Source organism: Salmo trutta, chromosome 11, assembly GCF_901001165.1.
Source record: "Salmo trutta chromosome 11, fSalTru1.1, whole genome shotgun sequence".
In the NCBI taxonomy this organism is placed as follows: Eukaryota; Metazoa; Chordata; class Actinopteri; order Salmoniformes; family Salmonidae; genus Salmo; species Salmo trutta.
The window spans coordinates 9214988-9237547 of NC_042967.1; the positions used below are offsets into that span (position 1 = coordinate 9214988).

A 22560-nucleotide genomic window follows, 5' to 3' on the forward strand; every position below is an offset into this window, starting at 1 on the left:
AAGAATTGAAGCTTTCAGCCGATATAAGACACTTATATGGTGACACAAGGCGCTGCAGGATTTACAACTGTCCAGTTGATGGGACTTAACCAGAATTGGGTGTTGGTCAGTTTTTTTATAGTATGCAATAACTCCCCTGATTACTTGGTTGTCTTGCGCAGACACTCATATTATAACCAGATTCTTGTTTTCTGCACTTCATATTATTTACCCAATGAAAAAAAATGTGATGCATGGAACATAATACATCAATCAATAAATACTATATCAAGAAGTTATGAGAAGTGTTACCTTACATCCTTGTCAATTCTAGACATTATCACTTGTTTACAATATACCATTGAGCATTGACAGTAGCTAACCTAACCACCTCTTTTCCCCCAATCACTCACTCAGGTGAAGGACATCTCACTGGAGGCCACAGGAGCTCTGTGAAGCCAGCAGGACACAATACATGGAGAGATGACCAACCAATCACTGTTGATGAGGGGAGTGGAACCTCAACCCAGCATGTTATCATGATAGAGGTTAGTGTAATAGTATTACATCAAAATTACAGTTACTTTGTTAATCAAATGTGGCCCACTTATTTCAGAAAGGCTGCCCTCAGCTATTCACTTGCTTACATGTATCTGCCATAGGGGAGCTTGTGGGACTTCTCTGACACAGTGTTTTTGCGGCAGTCATTTATCTATGGTGTTGCGCTACGGCAAAAAAATATGAAACTTGAAAAAATATGTCTGCCGAGGCACACTTTAAAGATTCTAGAACAGTCCACATTTACTTTGCCTCAGCAAGCAACACAAGTAATGCATGACAACCCCATAGTAGAATAGTTTCTCTTTACCTACTTGGCTTGTTGTTGTGTGTTCTATGCGAGAGAGATATTCCTCTCAAGGCGCATTCAAGTTATGAGTGCCATAGGGAGGGAACCATGAATTCTGATAAGCAGTCAATGCATAACAATTCTTGCAATCACCGGGAAAACAGCAGTTTTAATGTTAAATGGCCTTTGTTAAAAATAGGGGATCCCAGTTTTCCATTCCTACTTTATTTATTTCTCAACTCCTTAGCGAACTGCACCATTTTAAACCCATAGTTTTTAACAGTGGCATGGTTAAGCACATTACCACTCCAATTCCCTGTGAGTGTATCGGGGAGAGTGGGGCTAAATGTAACACGGGTCAATTGTATGGTAACTTGGGGTAAAACACAACTCTTCCTCTAAATATTTTTGGGGAGTGACTTAAAAAAGTAGTGATGAGACAGATAACATTTTTAGTTGAGCAAGTGTAGTGGCAACCAGGGAAAGTGTTGGGGGTGAAATGGTGACATGAAATGGTTTCGGGGGGTTACAATAACAGGTAGACCTACATTATATTCGCTGTGTTTATTCAAGTTTTGGGGGATTTACAATTCAGCAATAGGATGCTAACTATTTAAAAGATAATATTTGGGATCTAGCTAATGATTAGCCCAATAGGGTAAATGCAGATAGGCAACCCCATGCTTCAGCCTATTTGTTTATAGTCACTATGCTCCATCAGTTGGGCTACAGGTGATAATGCTTATTACTAATAGCACATTTGATACTATGGACAATGCATAGGCTATATTTATGGTCCAATATGTTAAAATAAAAAAATTGTCAACCGGGAGTCGTCCTGTTATTTCGACCAATCAATTGGTTGAAATGTTGAAACGTATTTTTCCATATATAGACAGACATGTGTTTGAATAAAATTAACTACGTGTGCACTGAGCTTGTCTAATGCTTTAAGCACACTGTTTGATTAAATAATTAAGACACACAAATTACTTTAGAGCCCGATGATCACACTGTGCTTAAGGAAATGACAGCGAGTGCCTGTGTGGCTGGCTCACGTTGTCTCGCTTTCCTCCCTACTGCAGTGAAAAGGTACCACAGCACAGCATGTGTTTATTGCGCTGTCCGTGCTGATGCTGCGAACTCATTTCAGGCATTTTGTTTCTTACTGAAAAGTTATTTTACCGAAATCCCTAATTTGTTTAGGAAAAACATTCCCTCAACGCTTGCTCTCTTTACGGGAAACATGTAAGCATCGCATGCGACCAATATGGCCTGACCTATAGCCTATCATAATGACGTAATTAAATTGGTTATAACAAACTACAAACACAGTAACACGTGACAGCAAAATGGATGCGGAGGACGTGAAAAATAAACTTGAAATGGGTGAATGTTTACTGGTTGCTCAGGAGGTAAACGGGAAGTCAGATCTGTGGAAGACATTTGACCTAGTGGTGGAAACGACTGGGGATCAAGAATAATGAGGGTCTAGGAGCAAGTGTTGCATAAATATTATGTGTGCCAAACAGTTGCTGTTAGATTACAATATCATTATTTTTTCTGACAATTTGGATCAGTGTAAACATCACAAAATAACAACACTAATGATTTAAAAAGCCTTTATTACAGCATAGCAAAGATTAAAAACAGCCGAATCTGTGAAATTGCTTTATGCAACATTTTGCTGTTGCATGAGGCTTGGTGCCAAAGGAATCAGTAGGCTATTAAACAAACACTCAAACAGGCAACAGAAGCACAATCTGTCTTCTTTCTGTAGATATACAGTGAGGGGGAAAAAGTATTTGATCCCCTGCTGATTTTGTACGTTTGCCCACTGACAAAGAAAGGATCAGTCTATAATTTTAATGGTAGGTTTATTTGAACAGTGAGAGACAGAATAACAACAAAAATATCCAGAAAAACGCATGTCAAAAATGTTATAAATTGATTTGCATTTTAATGATGTTTGACCCAAGTTAATCAATGTAAAGGATTAAATGTCAGGAATTGTGAAAAACTGAGTTTAAATGTATTTGGCTAAGGTGCATGTAAACTTCCGACTCCAACTGTAATATAACCATATACAACTTCTGTATCACGTCTTAGAGTAATGGACTGCGCCGTCCCCGTGGCCTCCGCAATGGCTTAGTCCACTGAAACAGGTGCGAATCAGACAGGTGTCTTGTGCACCATGAAATTAAAACTAAACATTTAGACTGCTCGACTAAAGAAATCTCGGTCGACCAACAGCCTATCGACAGCCTATGTGGCAAATTTCTGGAGGTATAAATTATATTTTAGATGGTGTCAGCATAATTTTACTTTCATTCATTTTGGATTAGAATTCAACCATTTCCCCCCACTGCTACGACGTTGTTATCCAATTCTACTCATGTACCTTTAATAAACTCCTCTCTTCTTGTCAGTCTGAAGATGCAGAAGTTGCAGGTCCTGGAGGATCGTCTCTGGTCAAGCAGGAGAGGACTGAAGGAGAGGATCCACGACACAGCAGAGACATCCAGGCTGGAGCAGCGGCACCCCCTGAATCCATGGAGGACCTCACCGCCTTACCCCAGCCCAGGACCCGACACAGCATTGCGGAGGTCAGTGGAAAGCCGAACGGCGTCTTCAAGACAGAGACGAACACAGAGAATTTAACTGTAACACAAAGGCTCTTACACACAGGATCTGACCTCAAGTCAGACCCAGGGAGACTGGGCTGTCCTCCTGCTCCTGCCTCAGGGTATTTACTTTATGGTGACTCGAGGACAGTTAATTCCCATCTGGACTCAGGTGACGCGTTTGAGACTGGCAATGATCCGTCTTGTTCTTACTCGACAGAAATGGGCCCTGGCAACATATCCTTGGGTTTAGAGACACAGAATGATCTGTCTAGAGGGGACTGGAACCGGTACAGTAGTAGTGTATACTCTGAAGGGTGCCTAGATAAGGGGAGGTTATAGTGGTAGATGAGGTGACTGTGAAAGTAGATGGTGACGCTCCTCCCACATGGAATGCAGATACTCACAGGGCTGAGATTTCTTAGACTACAGGAAAAGCTTAGAGACAAATCTAAATGTCGCGACCCACTCCAAATTTACACACGCTCAGGGATCGCGACCCAGTGTTCACGTCAATGGGGCCTTCCAATTCACATAGCTGCTTCCTTTTCGATCAGGTATTGAACTCAAACGAAAGGGCTAGAGCCCAGGTTCAGGAAAGGAGAGCAACATCAGGCAATAGTAAAAAGAAACAGTTCCTCTGCATGTTCTGTAACAAAGGCTTCAGCTGCCTCCAGAAGGTGGAGATCCACCAGAGGGTCCACACAGGGGTGAAACCCTTCAGCTGTACCCAGTGTCACATGCGCTTCGGAGAGGCTGGCACACTGAAGAGGCACCAGAGGGTCCACACAGGGGAGAATCCTACAGCTGCCCCCAGTGTGAGAAGTTCTCCCATCAGCTGAAGATGCACCTATAGGTCCATATGGGAGAGAGGCCGTTTGCCTGTGCGCACTGCGGGAAGAGATTCTCAGAGGGGAGCTACCTCAGGATACACCAGCAGAAAAAACATTCCCCTCTATAACATAGAAAGTAACCATTTGATTCCATTGCTTCTGAAGTTTAGATCAAATCCTGCATTAAAGACAAAGATTAATTTTCATTGTTCTCAACAAAAAAGATCCACAGATTCATTTGGATTAACGATAGTAACAGATTTGAATATATCTGAGTTTAATTTTTTATCCAGACATTGTGTGATATATAAGCCTAAAAAGTCTGTTACATATTGTGTTTGTATTGTGTAGGTTATATAATGTTCACAAATGCCTATTTCATTACTTCCATTTAACTACTTTAATGTTTTCCAATACACTTTTAATTAGTATATTAAGGCAGTTTATCAAGTCCATGCAGATTTTTAGTTTAGACATGACCTGTATGTGTTGATTTCATATAGTGTAATTTAAAACTTGTTCATGTTTTAATAAACACAAAATGAGACTTCTAAGCAGTTCCCCCATGGTTATATCTGCAGGGCAGGTTTAAGGGTCATGAAATGTTGTGTGGTTGATGGCGGGCGGTTTGAATAAAGAGAAAACACTAGCTTTAAAAAATCCATGTTTAATTATTGTGTAATTTATATCTTTAGGGTACATTAAGCCTAAAATAATTAAAGAAAAACCTATCTGGCTTTAGTGTATAAGCCACACGCAAACGGGCAGAAAAAGTTAAAGCTGCAACAACTTTTTGAGCGACCCAACCAAATTCACATAGAAATGTGTTATCTAGCTGTCATTCTCATTTAAATCAAGTTTAAGAAGCGGTAGATATGTTCTATTTGCGCTATTTCTATGCTTCCCATTCTCAAGTTGCGTTTTTGCGTCTTTTTACGTTCGTTTTTTTTTACACCAGCTTCAAAAAGCTGTAAATACAACATTTCTGGTTATGGAAAATATATTTCTCAGCGGTTTAGATGGGACAATGAATATCTTCACTATAATTGCTTGTTTTGTCACAAACTAAAATTAGGCGAACTACTACTATAGCAACCAGGAAATGGCAGAGCGATTTCTGCATAGTCCATCTTTTAACGTTGACCCACGGAGGCTAAAAGCTGCGAAATGAATTGTTGAAAATTAAGAGAAGGGAGGGCATGAAAAGTAATGTTTGGGAAGGATTTGGTGAAGTGGTAAAAGTGGATGATAGCAGTGCCGGCTATGTTATGCGTGATGATTGTGAGACGCTATACAAATTTGACAGTTACAAGACTGGGACTTCAAATAGGCCTATGGCAGGTCAAGGGAACTATAGCCTACTGTTCAGATGGGTTAAATGGAAACTGAAATCTGGACAATGACTGTAGTTCCTTAACCTCTCACATAGCCTCAATATTAACAGTGCCTTTGGAAAATATTCAGACCCCTTGACTTTTTCCACATTTTGTTACGTTGCAGCCTTATTCTAAAATTGATTAAATAGTTCCCCCCAATTTACACACAATACCATATAATGACAAAGGAAAAACAGGTTTTTAGAAATGTTTGCAAATTTATTACAAATAAAAATATCACATTTATATAAGTATTCAGACCCTTTACTCAGTACTTTGTTGAAGCACCTTTGGCAGCGATTTCAGCATCAAGTCTTCTTGGGTATGACGCTACAAGCTTGGCACACCTGTCTTTGGGGAGTTTCTCCCATTCTTCTCTGCAGATCCTCTCAAGCTCTGTCAGGTTGGATGGGGAGCATCGCTGCACAGCTATTTTCAGGTCTCTCCAGAGATGTTCGATCGGGTTCAAGTCCGGGCTCTGACTGGGCCAATCAAGGACATTCAGAGACTTGTCCCGAAGCCACTCCTGCGTTGTGTTGTCTTGGCTGTGTGCTTAGGGTCGTTGTCCTGTTGGAAGGTGCAACTTCAGCCGAGTCTGAGGTCCTGAGTGGTCTGGAGCAGGTTTTCATCAAGGATCTCTCAGTACTTTGCTCCGTTCATCTTTGCCTCAATACTGACTAATCTCCCAGTCCCTGCCACTGAAAAACATCCCCACCGCATGATGTTGCAACCACCATGCTTCACCGTAGGGATGGTGCCAGGTTTCCTCCAGACTTGGCATTCAGGCCAAAGAGTTCAATCTTGGTTTCATCAGACCAGAGAATCTTGTTTCTCATGGTCAGAGTCCTTTGGGTGTCTTTTGGCAAACTCCATGCAAGCTGTCGTGCATTTTACTGATGAGTGGCTTCTGTCTGGCCACTATACAACAAAGGCCTGATTGGTGGAGTGCTGCAGAGATGGTTGTCCTTCTGGAAGTTTCTCTCCACAGAGGAACTCTAGAGCTCAGTCAGAGTGACTATCGGGTTCTTGATCACCCCCCTGACCAAGGCCTTTCTCCCCCGATTGCTTAGTTTGGAACTAAACTAAGCAATCTGGCCAAACTTCTTCCATTTAAGAATGATGGGCACTGTGTTCTTGGGGACCTTCAATGCCGCAGAAATGTTTTGGTACCCTTCCCCAGATCTGTGCCTCGACACAATGTTTCTGAGCATCCTGTTTCTGAGCATCTACGGACAATTTCTTCGACCTCATGGCTTGGTTTTTGCTCTGACATGCACTAACAACTGTGGGACCTTATATAGACAGTTGTGTGCATTTCCAAATCATGTCCAATCAGTTGAATTTACCACGGGTAGACTCCAATCAAGTTATAGAAACATCTCAAGGATGATCAATGAAAACAGGGTGCACCTGAGCTCATTTTCGAGTCTCATAGCAAAGGGTCTGAATACTTACAGTACCAGTCAAAAGTTTGGACACACCTACTCATTCAATAATTCTTATTTATTTTTACTCTTTTCTACATTGTAGAATGATAGTGAAGACATCAACATTATGAAATAACCCAAAAAGTGTTTTTACAAATGAAAATATATTCTATGTTTTAGATTCTTCAAAGTAGCCACCCTTTGCCTTTGACAGCTTTGCACACTCTTGGCATTCTCTCAACCAGCTTCATGAGGAATGCTTTTCCAACAGTCTTGAAGGAGTTCCCACATATGCTGAGCTCTTGTTGGCTGCTTTTCCTTCACTCTGCAGTCCAACTCATCCCAAACCATCTCAATTGGGTTGAGGTTGGGTGATTGTGGAGGCCAGGTCATCTGATGCAGCACTCCATCACTCTCCTTCTTGGTCAAAGAGCCCTTACACAGCCTGGAGGTGTTTTGGGTCATTGTCTTGTTGAAAAACAAATTATAGTCCCACAAAGCGCAAACCAGATGGGATGGTGTATCGCTGCAGAATGCTATGGTAGCCATGCTGATTAAGTGTGCCTTGAATTCTAAATTAATCACTGACCGTGTCACCAGCAAAGCACTATCACACCTCCTCCTCCATGCTTCACGGTGGGAACCACACGTGCAGAGATCATCCGTTTAACCTACTCTGCGTCTCACAAAGACACAGCGGTTGGAACCAAAAATCCAAAAATGTGGACTCATCATACCAAAGGACAGATTTCCACCGGTCTAATGTTCATTGCTCATGTTTCTTGGCCCAAGCAAGTCTATTTTTCTTATTGGTGTCCTTTAATAGTGGTTTCTTTACAGCAATTCGACCATGAAGGCCTGATTCACGCAGTCTCCTCTGAACAGTTGATGTTGTGATGTGTCTGTTACTTGAACTCTGTGAAGCATTTATTTGGGCTGTAATCTGAGGTGCAGTTAAATTCATTAGAGTTATTATTCTCTGCAGCAGAGGTAACTCTGGGTCTTCCTTTCCTGTGACGGTCCTCATGAGAGCCAGTTTCATCATAGCGCTTGATGTTTTTTGCGACTGTACTTCAAATCAAAGTTTATTTGTCACGTGCACCGAATACAACAGGTGTAGACCTTACAGGGAAATGCTTACTTACAGGCCTAAACCAACAGTGCAATTTTTAAGTAAAAAATAGGTATTAGGTGAACAATAGATAAGGAAATAAAAAACAACAGTAAAAAGACAGTGAATAATAACAGTAACGAGGCTATATACAGTAGCGAGGCTATAACAGTAGCGAGGCTATATACAGGCACCGGTTACTCGGGCTAATTGAGGTAGTATGTACATGTAGGTATGGTTAAAGTGACTATGCATATATGATAAATAGAGAGTAGCAGCAGCATAAAAGAGGGGGTTGGGGGGTGGCGGGACACAATACAAATAGTCTAGGTAGCCATTTGACCTATTCAGGAGTCTTATGGCTTGGGAGTAAAAGCTGTTGAGAAGCCTTTTGGTCCTAGACTTGGCGCTCCGGATACCGCTTGCCATGCGGTAGTAGAGAGAACAGTCTATGACTGGGGTAGGCGGGGTCTTTGACAATTTTTACGGCCTTCCTCTGACACCGCATGGTGTAGAGGTCCTGGATGGCAGGCAGCTTAGCCTCAGTTGATGTACTGGGCCATACGCACTACCCTCTGTAGTGCCTTGCGGTCGGAGGCCGAACAGTTGCCGTACCAGGCAGTGATGCAACCAGTCAGGATGCTCTCGATGTTGCAGCTGTAAAACCTTTTGAGGATCTGAGGACCCATGCCAAATCTTTTTAGTTTCCTTTAGGGGGAATAGGCTTTGTCGTGCCCTCTTTACGACTGTCTTGGTGTGTTTGGACCATTCTAGTTTGTTGGTGATGTGGACACCAAGGAACGTAAAGCTCTCAACCTGCTCCACTACAGCCCCGTCGATGAGAATGGGGGCGTGTTCTGTCATCCTTTTCCTGTCGTCCACAATCATCTCAGTCTTGGTTACATTGAGGGATAGGTTGTTATTCTGGCACCACCCGGCCAGGTCTCTGACCTCCTCCCTATAGGCTGTCTCGTCGTTGTAAGGTGATCAGGCCTACCACTGTTGTGTCGTCTGCAAACTTAATGATGGTGTTGGAGTCGTACCTGGCCATGCAGTCACGGTTGAACAGGGAGTACAGGAGGGGACTGAGCACGCGCCCCTGAGGGGCTCCAGTGTTGAGGATCAGCATGGCAAATGTGTTGCTACCTACCCTCACCATCTGGGGGGCGGCCCGTCAGGAAGTCCAGGATCCAGTTGCAGAGGGAGGTGTTTAGTCCCAGGATCCTTAGCTTAGTGATGAGCTTTGAGGGTATTATGGTGTTGAACGCTGAGCTGTAGTCAATGCATAGCATGCTCACGTAGGTGTTCCTATGTGGGGGGGGGGCTCATTCTGATTGGCTGGGACTGGCTACCAAGTGGGTGGGCCTATGCCTTCCAAGGCCCATCCATGGCTGCGCCCCTGCCGTCATGTGAAATGCATAGATTAGGGCCCAATTTATTTCAATTGACTGATTTCCTTATATGAACTGTAACTCAGTAAAATCTTTGAAATTGTTGCATTTTGCATTTATATTTTTGATCAGTATAGTTACAGATAAGTTGACTAACAAATAGCATACCAAAATGTGGGAAGGTATAACCAGAATCAGGCAAAAAACAACACTCCCTGTCAATTTTTTGTTGTTGCCGTCTCTGACTGTAGCCTATAGCGCATTTTCTATATTTACGTGTTATGGTTGGGTGCGGGGCCTCTGATTTTCACTTTATTACATATGGTCAGGAGGATGGGGTGGGTTATTAGCAATTGCTTGCTGGTGCGGGTGAACAAACCCATACACCAATGTCTGTGTAATTTGTACCACCTCTCTCTTCCAGGAGGAGGGTTTGAAGGTGCTACTGGGGAAGGAGGAGGGGTGTGAGGAGGGTCTGGGGAACCCTGAGTGGACCATGGTCATGGAGGACAACCAAATTACATCTCCTTCTAAACCCACAGAGGAACAAGCTGAGCAGCACAGGAACACACACAGTCTCACTGAGGTGAGCCCACTGTGAACTACTGTCTGAATGGTATTAGGTCAGGGCCTGTATCCACAAAGCCTCTCAAATTAGGAGTGCTGATCTAGGATCAGTTTATTCTTTTAGATCATAATGAATAAGATTATATGGAAAGATCCTCGATTAGCACTTCTACTCTAAGATTCTTTGTAGATATGGGCCCAGGTCTTGATTGATTTTGTCTTAAGTGTGGGACCATGCCTTTGAATTATCAAACCATTAAAGAGTGTGAAGTAATCCAATCAACTAACATATTTGCATAGTATACAATTTGCATGCATTGCCCAATCAGAAGATGCTCCATAGCAGGTTGCTCATATCATATTTCTTGATCCAACATCTTCTCACTCTATCTCTTACAGTCAGTAGACATGGAGGATGGGAAGCCTGATCTGCTGCTGGTCAAAGAGGAGACAATAGAAGGTGGATCCGAGAGCATTAATCTGCTGAGTAGACTAAAGATGGGGGAGCAAGGTAAGGGAGAAATACATATAGCCTACAGTCGTGGCCAAAAGTTTTGAGAATGACACAAAAATTAATTTTCACCAAGTCTGCTGCCTCAGTTTGTATGATGGCAATTTGCATATACTCCAGAATGTTATGAAGAGTGATCAGATGAATTGCAATTAATTCCAAAGTCCCTCTTTGCCATGCAAATGAATTGAGTCCCAAAAAAACATTTCCACTGCATTTCAGCCCTGCCGCAAAAGGACCAGCTGACATCATGTCAGTGATTCTCTCGTTAACACAGGTGTGAGTGTTGACGAGGACAAGGCTGGAGATCACTCTGTCATGCTGATTGAGTTTGAATGACAGACTGGAAGCTTCAAAAGGAGGGTGGTGCTTGGAATCATTGTTCTTCCTTCCTCAACCATGGTTACCTGCAAGGAAACACGTGCCGTCATCATTGCTTTGCACAAAAAGGGCTTCACAGGCAAGGATATTGCTGCCAGTAAGATTGCACCTGAATCAACCATTTATCGTGTCATCAAGAACTTCAAGGAGAGCGGTTCAATTGTTGTGAAGAAGGCTTCAGGGCGCCCAAGAAAGTCCAGCAAGCACCAGGACCGTCTCCTAAAGTTGATTCAGCTGCGGGATCGGGGCACCACCAGTACAGAGCTTGCTCAGGAATGGCAGCAGGCAGGTGTGAGTGCATCTGCATGCACAGTGAGGCGAAGACTTTTGGAGGATGGCCTGGTGTGAAGAAGGGCAGCAAAGAAGCCACTTCTCTCCAGGAAAAACATCAGGGACAAACTGATATTCTACAAAAGGTACAGGGATTGGACTGTTGAGGACTGGGGTAAAGTCATTTTCTCTGATGAATCCCCTTTCCGATCGTTTGGGGCATCTGGAAAAAAGCTTGTCCGGAGAAGACAAGGTGAGCGCTACCATCAGTCCTGTGTCATGCCAACAGTAAAGCATCCTGAGACCATTCATGTTGCTTCTATTCATGTTGCTTCTCAGCCAAGGGAGTGGGCTCACTCACAATTTTGCCTAAGAACACAGCCATGAATAAAGAATGGTACCAACACATCCTCCGAGAGCAACTTCTCCCAACCATCCAGGAACAGTTTGGTGACGAACAATGCGTTTTCCAGCATGATGGAGCACCTTGCCATAAGGCAAAAGTGAAAACTAAGTGGCTCGGGGAACAAAGCATCATTATTTTGGGTCCATGGCCAGGAAACTCGCCAGACCTTAATCCCATTGAGAACTTGTGGTCAATCCTCAAGAGGCAGGTGGACAAACAAAAACCCACAAATTCTGACAAACTCCAGGCGTTGATTATGCAGAATGGGCTGCCATCAGTCAGGATGTGGCCCAGAAGTTAATTGACAGCATGCCAGGGCGGATTGCAGAGGTCTTGAAAAAGAAGGGTCAACACTGCAAATATTGACTCTTTGCATCAACTTCATGTAATTGTCAATAAAAGCCTTTGACACTTATGAAATGCTTGTAATTATACTTCAGTATTCCTTAGTAACATCTGACAAAAATATCTAAAAACACTGAAGCAGCAAACTTTGTGGAAATTAATATTTTTGTGTCATTCTCAATCCTTTTGGCCACGACTGTACATATAGTAATATACAATATCTTCAATGGGAATAGATGAACTGCTTGGCTATTTTTGAAATCAATACAACTTGTATTTACATAAAAAAACACACATTATAGTCTATGAACTGGACCAGGTAATGGACAAACAAAACCCTCCATATGTAGTTTTCTGCCGTGTTTTTAAAGTCTAACCTCTTCCTGCAGGTGGTTGGCTGGAGGCTAACAGAGGAGACTGGACGACTATCTTGGATTCCCAGACCCAGACGGGTGCAGCTATGGGCCCAGGGGATAACATCACCGAGCAGGGCTTGACCAGAGGCGACATAGTGGAGGTCAGTGGATGGGACAGCATCCTCAATTCTGGGCCGGGGAACAACACTGTTAACCACAACCAGAAACACAAAACAACATATCCATGACAACAGACTGGCTGAGACTAGGGCGAGGCATAGATTAGGTCTGTGAGGATGGGGAGGTGTCTGTATTCAGCTGGAGAGAACAGACACAGACTCGGCTAGCGATGCTCCCTCCTGCTCCTATAGTTGTGATTCAGAGAGACTGATGGCGCCTCAGGTTAACCCCCTAACAGGTGCTGCCTTCAGCCTGCCTTCCATAGGATCTATCAACTGGAACATGGACCCCTGCAACAACACAGAGAGGAGCTACCTCAGGATAACCCAGCAGAAAATGATTAGTGTATGGTGATATGTAGTAATAATAATACATGTATTTCTTTATTTTATATAGTGCTTTTCATACAGAATGTCAGTCTCTTTTAAAAAACAAACTAAAACAAATTCAGGGAGCTGGCAGTTCGTGGGAGAGGGTCTTCCACAGCTAGATGATGATGTGGTTCAGTAAAGGAGTAGCTTGATTGGAGGTGGCATCGATGGTACAGCCAGGGAGGGAGACACATCAGTCAGACAGGCCCGGAGTTTTCATCAAGCACCTCTGTCTCTACAGTTCACAGCTCCTCCTCCTCTGTAGGTAGGCTGGAACATCCACCAATGAATGTGTAGCCGCCATCTGGGTGATGTATCGGCAGCAATAAGTGCCTGGAGGCCACCACACCTGGGCAGTAATCAGCAACAGTCGAGCCTGTGTCATCCCCTCACACCACAGTCCACATCGTTCCATGTAGGACTAGTTAGTTTGTAGTTAATTCTGTTGGTTGTGGATGTATAAGGAACTGGATGAGGTGAACTGAGGAAAGATTGAGTATGATGAGGCAGAGGAGATGATATGGTGATGGTTGGTGTGATGGTGTCTGTAAAAATGCTTCACTTATGAAGAGTGACAAAAGTTGACCCTTTAGGTTGATACTGATGTTTTATAGTGAGTTAAGGATAGTGCCTTAATTTATGTTTACTTGACATAAAATAGTGAAGCTGTGTGTGTAATGTAATGTTGAACCATTTCCGAAGATATTTACAGAAAAATGTATATTACCATAGTGAGAAAAGTTATTCTACTTGTCACATGTATGGTTTTGTGCAATAAAAGTACTGCACTTCACGTTATGTGAGTGTATGACCATTTAGTTGAAATTAAATAGAAACTTGACTGTGCTGACTGACAATCTTTTTGAAAATAATTGCAGGGACTGAGTTTACTTTATCTCAGTCGAACCAAAACATTATACTTAATTCTTGAATCAACACAAATGGAAATGTTTTATAATAAACTCCAATCGCTACATATTGTTAGGTACTTTAATTACTGTTAGAGATGGGCTTGAGTGTGGTTTTATAATATCATGACATGTTTGTGTGTACAACAAAGACTTTCTTATATAAACCTTCATGCTTTTCTGTTCAATTTGTCTTTACAGTCTGCAATCCATGAGGACCTGCTGATATCCAATGTTGCTGGCGGGATAGACTGGACCTCTGAAGGGGCTGGTGTCAAACCCTGGACCCGGATCTGGACCCTGGATCAGGAGCCGTCGCTCTTCCATCCCAAGTCGGAACCAGGACCGAACCACGAGGGACAGAGACTCCACCACCACCACACAGAACACAACCAGTGGACAGGTGAACTGAACAACCTCAATCCTGGTGGTCATCAGAGAGACAGAAGTTCCAGTCTGCAGCCCAGGCCCTTCTCTTCACAGTCTCAGTGCAGGGATGAAGCAGGGCCTGGGGCTGGTAGAGATAGACCCTCCTGTTCCTATGATACAAACACCACAGTATCCATGATGAACAGAGCAGGTCACCCTGGGCTTCAGCCTTCACAGAGAGTAGTGGGAGACCCCCCTGGTGGTAGTCTAACAGGAAGTCTGTCTTATCCTTCAGGGTCTCGTCTAATGCCTGGTGACTGGGCCCATAGAAGGCCTGGGTCAAGCCTTCCTCAGGTACCTCATGGTTACCCCACCATTACAGACCGAGTCAGGATGGGCGTTCACCACAAGATGTACTTAACCTATAACACAGAACACCATCCCAACAACACCCAAACAATGGCTAGAGGTCAAGGAGGGAGCTCAAAGACTAACCACCTGAGGGTGCTGGATCCTGCTTCTTCCTCCTCTGGTGTCATTGGGTCACAACGTGGGAGGCAGAGCATTAAGACAGACGCCGGCAAGCCGTACGCCTGCCCCACGTGTGGGAAGTGCTTCGCTGAGGCGAACTATGTGAAGGAGCACCAGACAGTTCACACCAAGGAGAGGCCCTTCAAGTGTAAACTATGTTACAAGAGCTTCTCCTTCCGGAGTAACCTTATCAGACATAGGAGTGTCCACAATGGGAAGAAACCTTTCAGCTGTACCCAGTGTCATATGCGCTTCTCCCACTCGTCCAACCTGAAGAGGCACCAGAGGGTCCACACAGGGGAGAGCCCTAAAGCTGCCCCCAGTGTTAGAACAGGTTCTCCCACCAGAACCAGCTGAAGATGCACCTGAAGGTCCACACCGGAGAAAGGCTGTTTGCCAGGAAGATGTTCTCAGAAAGGAGCTACCTCAGGATACACGAGCAGAAAAACCATTCCACTCTTTAACATAGAATGGAACCATTCCACTCGATAGCTTCTGACGTTTAGATCAAACCCTGCATTAAAGACAAAGATGAATTTTCATCGTCAGCAGAAAAGATTCACAGACACATTTGAAATAACTAGAGTAGCAGATTTCAGTGTTGAATTATTTCTGGGTAAAATACTGCATCCAGACGTGTGATATTTAAGCCTAAAAAGTATATTACGTATTGTTTTTGTACTGTGTAGGCTATATGATGTTCACAAATGCCTATATTTGATCAAGTTCATCTAGATTTTCTGTTGAGACATTACACTGACATTTTTGTCATTTAGCAGACTTAAAATGTGTGCATTCTTAAGAAATGCATCTTCAGAAAGCTGGGTAAGACAACCACAACACAGTCATAGCAAGTACATTTTTCCTCAAAGTACTTCATACCTTCAGAAAGTATTCACACCCCTTGACTTTTTCCACATTTTGTTCTGTTACAGCCACATTTTAAATTGATTAATTGTCAAAGTGGAAATGTGTTTTTCGCAATTGTCTTAAGTCAATGAGTATTCATGCCATTTATTATGGCAAGCCTAAATAAGTTCAGGAGTAAAACTGTGTTTAGCAAATCACAAGTTTTATGGACTCATTCTGTGTTCAATAATAGTGATTAGCATGATTTTTCAATGACTACCTCATCTCTGTACATACAATTACATGTAATGTCCTTCAGTTGAGCTGTGAATTTCAAACACAGATTCACACACAAACACCAGGGAGATGTTCTAATGCCTCACAATGAATGGCACCTATTGGTAGATGGATTTTTTAAAAAGCAGACATTTAATATCCGTTTGAGCATGGTGAATTTATTAATTACATTTTGGATGGTTTATCAGTACACCCAGTCACTACACAGATACAGGCATCCTTCCTAACTCAGTTGCCGGAGAAGAAGGAAACCGCTCAGGGATTTCACCATGAGGCCAATGTTAACTTTAAAACAGTTAAAGTGTAATGGTTGTGATAGGAGAACTGAGGACGGATCAACACCACTGTAGTTACTCTACAATACTAACCTAATTAACAAAGTGAAAGAAGGAAGCCTGTACAGAATAAAACTATTCCGAAACATGCATCCCGTTTGCAAATGTGGCAAAGCAATTCACATGTTATGTTTGGGGCAAATCCAATAAAACACATTACTGAGTACCACTCTCCATATTTTCAAGCATAATGGTTGCTGCATCATGTTATGAGTATGCTTGGAATCGTTAAGGACTGGGGAGTTTTTCAGGATAAAAAAAAACTGAAAAAGAATGGAGCTAAGCACAGGAAAAACCCTAGTTCAGTCTGCTTTCCACCAGACACAGATTATTTCACCTTTCAGCAGGACAGTAACCCAAAGTACGAGGCCAAATCTACACTGAAGTTGATTACCAAGACGACAGTGAATGTTCCTGAGTGGCCGAGTTACAGTTTTGACTTAAATCTACTTGAAAATTAGGCAAGACCTGAAAATAGTTATCTAGGAATGATCAACAACCAATCTGACAGAGCTTGAAGATTTTTTTAAATAATAATGGTCAAATGTTGCACAATCCAGGTGTGCAAAGCTCTTAGAGATGTACTCAGAAAGACTCACAGCTGTAATCACTACCAAAGGTGATTCTAACACATTGACTCAAGGGTGTGAATACTTATGTAAATTAAATATTTCTGTATTTTATTAATACATTTGCACACTTCTAAAAAAAAACGTTTTCACTTTGCCATTATGGGGTATTGTGTGTAGATGGGTGAAAAAACAAATCTATTTAATCCATTTTGAATTCAGGTTGTAACACAACAAAATGTGGAATACTTCAAGGGGTATGAATGCTTTCTGAAGGCGCTGTATCAGCAAAATCTGTGCTAGTAGGAAGAGACATTTAAATGTTTTGGTGGTGGGAAGGGGCACCATGGGATTCATTTAAGGTACTCTTTGAAGAGGTAGGGTTTTAGGTGTTTTTGGAAGATGGGCAAGAACTGCTGTCCTAGCTTTAAGGGGATGCTTGTTCCACCATTGAGCTGCCAGGATAGAGAAGAGCTTTGACTTGGCTGAGTGGGGAGCTGATCCCCATTAGGGGTGGGACGGCCAAGAAACCAGAGGTGGCAGAGCAGAGTGCTCAGGTTGGGGTGTAGGGTTTTAGCATAGCCTGAAGGTAGGGAGGGGCAGTTCACCTTGCTGCTCTGTAGGCAAACACCATGGTCTTGTAGTGGATGCAAGCTTTGACTGGAAGCCAGTGGAGTGTGCGGAGGAGCAGGGTGGCATGGAAGAACTTGGGAAGGTTAAACACCAGGCAGACTGTGGTGTTCTGGATAAATTGCAGGGGTTTGATGGCACAAGCAGGGAGCCCAGCCAACAGAGAGTTTCAGTAGTCTAGACGGGAGATGACGAGCCTGGATTAGGAACTGCACTGCTTCCTGTGTGAGTAAGGGTTGTTCTCTACGGATGTTGTAGAGCATGAACCTGTAGGAGAGAGTCACTGCTTTGATGTTTGCAGAGAATGTCAGTGTTGTCCACAAGGTTCTTTGCACTCTGGGGAGGTGGACACCGTGGAGTTGTCAACCATGATAGTTGTGTCACAAACAGCAATGCTGCTGGGTTTTTCTCGCTCAACAGTTTCCCATGTGTATCAATAATGGTCCACCACCCAAAGGACATCCAGCCAACTTGATACAACTGTGGGAAGTATTGGAGTCAACATGGGCCAGCATCCCTTGTGGAACATTTCGACACCTTGTATTGTGCCCAGGCTCGTCATCTCATCAAAGCAGTGACGAATTGAGGCTGTTCTGAGGGCAATGTTTTGTACACTCAGTGTATACTTAAATATACCTACACATACCCACACACTAACAAACACCTACTGTACACGTCAAAATAGTTTAGTCAGGTTTGTCTGACTTTTGACTTTGTATAGCTGACTCATTTACCCACATCATCATAAGTATACTGCTCAAAAAAAGGAAACACTTAAACAACACAATGTAACTCCAAGTCAATCACACTTCTGTGAAATCAAACTGTCCACTTAGGAAGCAACACTGATTGACAATAAATTTCACATGCTGTTGTGCAAATGGAATAGACAACAGGTGGAAATTATAGGCAATTAGCAAGACATCCCCAATAAAGGAGTGGTTCTGCAGGTGGTGACCACAGACCACTTCTCAGTTCCTATGCTTCCTGGCTGATGTTTTGGTCACTTTTGAATGCTGGCGGTGCTTTCACTCTAGTGGTAGCATGAGACGGAGTCTACAACCGACACAAGTGGCTCAGGTAGTGCAGCTCATCCAGGATGGCACATCAATGCGAGCTGTGGCAACAAGGTTTGCTGTGTCTGTCAGCGTAGTGTCCAGAGCATGGAGGCGCTACCAGGAGACAGGGCAGTACATCAGGAGACGTGGAGGAGGCCGTAGGAGGGCAACAACCCAGCAGCAGGACCGCTACCTCCGCCTATGTGCAAGGAGAAGCAGGAGGAGCACTGCCAGAGCCCTGCAAAATGACCTCCAGCAGGCCACAAATGTGCATGTGTCTGCTCAAACGGTCAGAAACAGACTCCATGAGGGTGGTATGAGGGCCCGACGTCCACAGGGGGGGGGTTGTGCTTACAGCTCAACACCGTGCAGGACTTTTGGCATTTGCCAGAGAACACCAAGATTGGCAAATTCGCCACTGGCGCCCTGTGCTCTTCACAGATGAAAGCAGGTTCACACTGAGCACATGTGACAGACGTGACAGAGTCTGGAGACGCCGTGGAGAACGTTCTGCTGCCTGCAACATCCTCCAGCATGACCGGTTTGGCGGTGGGTCAGTCATGATGTGGGGTGGCATTTCTTTGGGGGGCCGTACAGCCCTCCATGTGCTCGCCAGAGGTAGCCTGACTGCCATTAGGTACCGAGATGAGATCCTCAGACCCCTTGTGAGACCATATGCTGGTGCGGTTGGCCCTGGGTTCCTCCTAATGCAAGACAATGCTAGACCTCATGTGGCTGGAGTGTGTCAGCAGTTCCTGCAAGAGGAAGGCATTAATGCTATGGACTGGCCCGCCCGTTCCCCAGACCTGAATCCAATAGAGCACATCTGGGACATCATGTCTCGCTCCATCCACCAACGCCACGTTGCACCACAGACTGTCCAGGAGTTGGCGGATGCTTTAGTCCAGGTCTGGGAGGAGATCCCTCAGGAGACCATCCGCCACCTCATCAGGAGCATGCCCAGGCATTGTAGGGAGGTCATACAGGCACGTGGAGGCCACACACACTACTGAACCTCATTTTGACTTGTTTTAAGGACATTACATCAAAGTTGGATCAGCCTGTAGTGTAGTTTTCCACTTTAATTTTGAGTGTGACTCCAAATCCAGACCTCCATGGGTTGATAAATTGGATTTCCATTGATTATTTTTGTGTGATTTTGTTGTCAGCACATTCAACTATGTAAAGAAAAAAGTATTTAATAAGATTATTTCATTCATTCAGATCTAGGATGTGTTATTTTAGTGTTCCCTTTATTTTTTTGAGCAGTGTATTTACCATGATGGATTTGATACAGAAAAATCCCTCAGTCACTTTCGGAGGTGACAAAACATTTTTTGAGAGGAAACTCTCTCGTTTGCCTCACATCTTAATTAAACTCGCAATAAAAAAAATAGTAGACTTGGGAAAGCATTACTCTAGTTGAAAATGAGCAGAAACAAACATTTACAGAGCAAAAAGGGAAGATTTGAACAGCGTTAAAACATGAGTATAACAGCTTACTACGATCTAATTTATAAATGCATCGCACAAGAGTAACATACTATTCTCAGGGGGAGATTGCTAGTAGACTTTTGGCTGCAAGGCTTAAGCTAAATTAAGCCTTTTCTTGTATCAATACAATTCAAACACCATCTGGTAAGATATCACATGACCCAACAGAAATTAATGGTATGTTTAGGCAATTTTATACATCAGAGGTTGACCCTTATCAACATTCGAAGGCCCCAAACTCAATAGAGGGCAATCTGAATTCCATGATTCCCCACTTAGTCATGAAGAACTCAGGAGCACATTAACATCTATAAGAAGAGGCATATCACCAGGGCTTGATGGTTTTCCTCCTGAGACGTTTCTTGAAATATGGAATATTGTGGGGCAATAGTTCTTCAATGTATTTGAAAATATTTTCAGCTCTCTCCCTTTCGATAACTCTCCCTTTTTGGGCTTCCGAGTGGCGCAGCGGTCTAAGGCACTGCATCTCAGTGCTAGAGGCGTTACTACAGACCCTGGTTTGATTTCAGGCTGTATCATAACCGGCCGTCATTGGGAGTCCCATAGAGCAGAGCACAATTGGCCCAGCGTCGTCCGGGTTAGGGTTTGGCCGGGGTAGGCCCTCATTGTAAATCATAATTTGTTCTTAACTGACTTGCCTAGTTAAATAAAATTAAAATAAATAATTAACCACTCAGCGTGAACGGTTATGTCATTCTCTGATCCAGTGGAAACGTCATAAAATAGGCCTACCTGATTACTTCTTATCCCTTGCTCAAATAGCCTACAGCGGTGTCTGTCTCGAGCTCACTGGTGCAAGAGACTGAGGGCCCCAAACATTTTATACAGTGTTGCAAGTTTGATATCGGGGCTTCGGGCTGGACCCAAGTTATTATACTGAACAATTTCTAAGATTTTACTGAGTTACAAGAACATTTCCCAGGACATAGACATCTGATATTGGCAGAAAGCTTAAATTCTTGTTAATCTAACTGCACGGTCCAATTTACAGTAGCTATTACAGTGAAATAATACCATGCTATTGTTTGAGGAGAGTGCACAGTTTTGAACATGAAAAGTTATTAATAAACAAATTAGGCACATTTGGGCAGTCTTGATAGAACATTTTGAACAGAAATGCAATGGTTCATTGGATCAGTCTGAAACTTTGCACATACACTGCTGCCATCTAGTGGCCAAATTCTAAATTGCACATGGGCTGGAATAATACATTATGGCTTTTCTCTTGCATTTCAAAGATGGTACAAAAAATGTGTTATATTCTTCTACATTCCTTTCACATTTCCACAAACTTCAAAGTGTTTCCTTTCAAATAGTACCAAGAATATGCATATACTTGCTTCAGGGCCTGAGCTACAGATTTGGGTATGTCATTTTAGGCAAAAATTGAAAAACAGGGTTCGATCCATAAGAGTCTGAGTGCACTTATTTCTCATTTGCCTGAACGAAAGCCAATTCAGCCTGAGTATGCGTGTGCCGAGCCTTTTGCCAAATACAATTCTTGAGGTGGAGTAACTCTGCAAGATCACGGTCGAACCAGGGGCTGAACCTGTTTTTAATTCTCATTTTCTTTATGGGAGCTTGTTTGTTAACAATACCACTGAAAATGTTTTAAAAAATAAGGTCCAAGCGTCTTCGCGGCCAGTTCATGAAGGAAGGCTTGCTCATTACAATTTTTTAGCAAGCGTCTATGACAAATCAGGACAGGTCATTTCACTGAGCAGCCACACAGGCTGTAAAACAGTGACCATTACAGAAAACACCAGACTGATACCAATCAGGATTATTTGGGAGGATAACATTGAGGAGAGTAGCTTTTTCTGGGTGTTTGGAGTTATATCTTGTGGGATTGGTAATAATCTGAGAAAGATTTAGGGAGTCCCATTGCTTTAGGACTTGGTCAGGTGGTTTAAGCATGTCCCAGTTTAGGTCACCAAGCAGGACAAATTCAGACTTAGTGTAAGGGGCCAGGAGAGAGCTTAGGGCAGGTAGGGTACAGGCCGGTACTGATGGAGGACGATAGCACCCAGCAACAGTCAACAAATAGCTATTTGAACGTTTAATGCTTAAAACCAGCAAGTCAAATTGTTTGGGGACAGACTTGGTGGAGACAACCGAGCACTGAAGGTGATCCTTGGTAAAGATTGCCACCACCTTTGGAAGATCTGTCTTGCCGAAAAAGGTTATAACCAGAAAAGGTTAACATCAGTATTCAAAACACTCTTCCTTAACCACGTCTCTGTAATGACCAACACATCTGGATTGGAGCTGTGAACCCACACTTTCAATTGATCCATTTTAGGTAATAAGCTTCTAGTGTTAACGTGCAGAAAACCCAGGCTTTTACGAGAGGAGAAATCAGTGAAGCAGATATCAGAGCACAAGTCAGAATTGGGGCTAGCAACAGTAGATGGGCCAGGGTGTACATGCACATTTCCAGATATCATCAGCAGTAATACAATCAAGGCACGGCATAGGACAGGGAGAGCTCTGCAGTGATGATTTATGACATCTGAATGCATCA

The 22560-nt window shown here is 43.2% G+C and overlaps 1 protein-coding gene across 1 annotated transcript; it reads left to right on the top strand.

Moving 5' to 3' along the window:
• Positions 1-493: 493 nt before the first annotated feature.
• LOC115201853 (zinc finger protein 184-like) lies at positions 494-15850 on the top strand. Its single transcript, XM_029765723.1, has 6 exons — positions 494-527; positions 3256-3432; positions 10013-10174; positions 10555-10666; positions 12458-12585; positions 14085-15850. Exons 1-6 carry the CDS (start codon positions 519-521, stop codon positions 15138-15140), a joined length of 1644 nt encoding a protein of 547 aa, XP_029621583.1. The 5' UTR covers positions 494-518; the 3' UTR covers positions 15141-15850.
• Positions 15851-22560: the final 6710 nt, after the last annotated feature.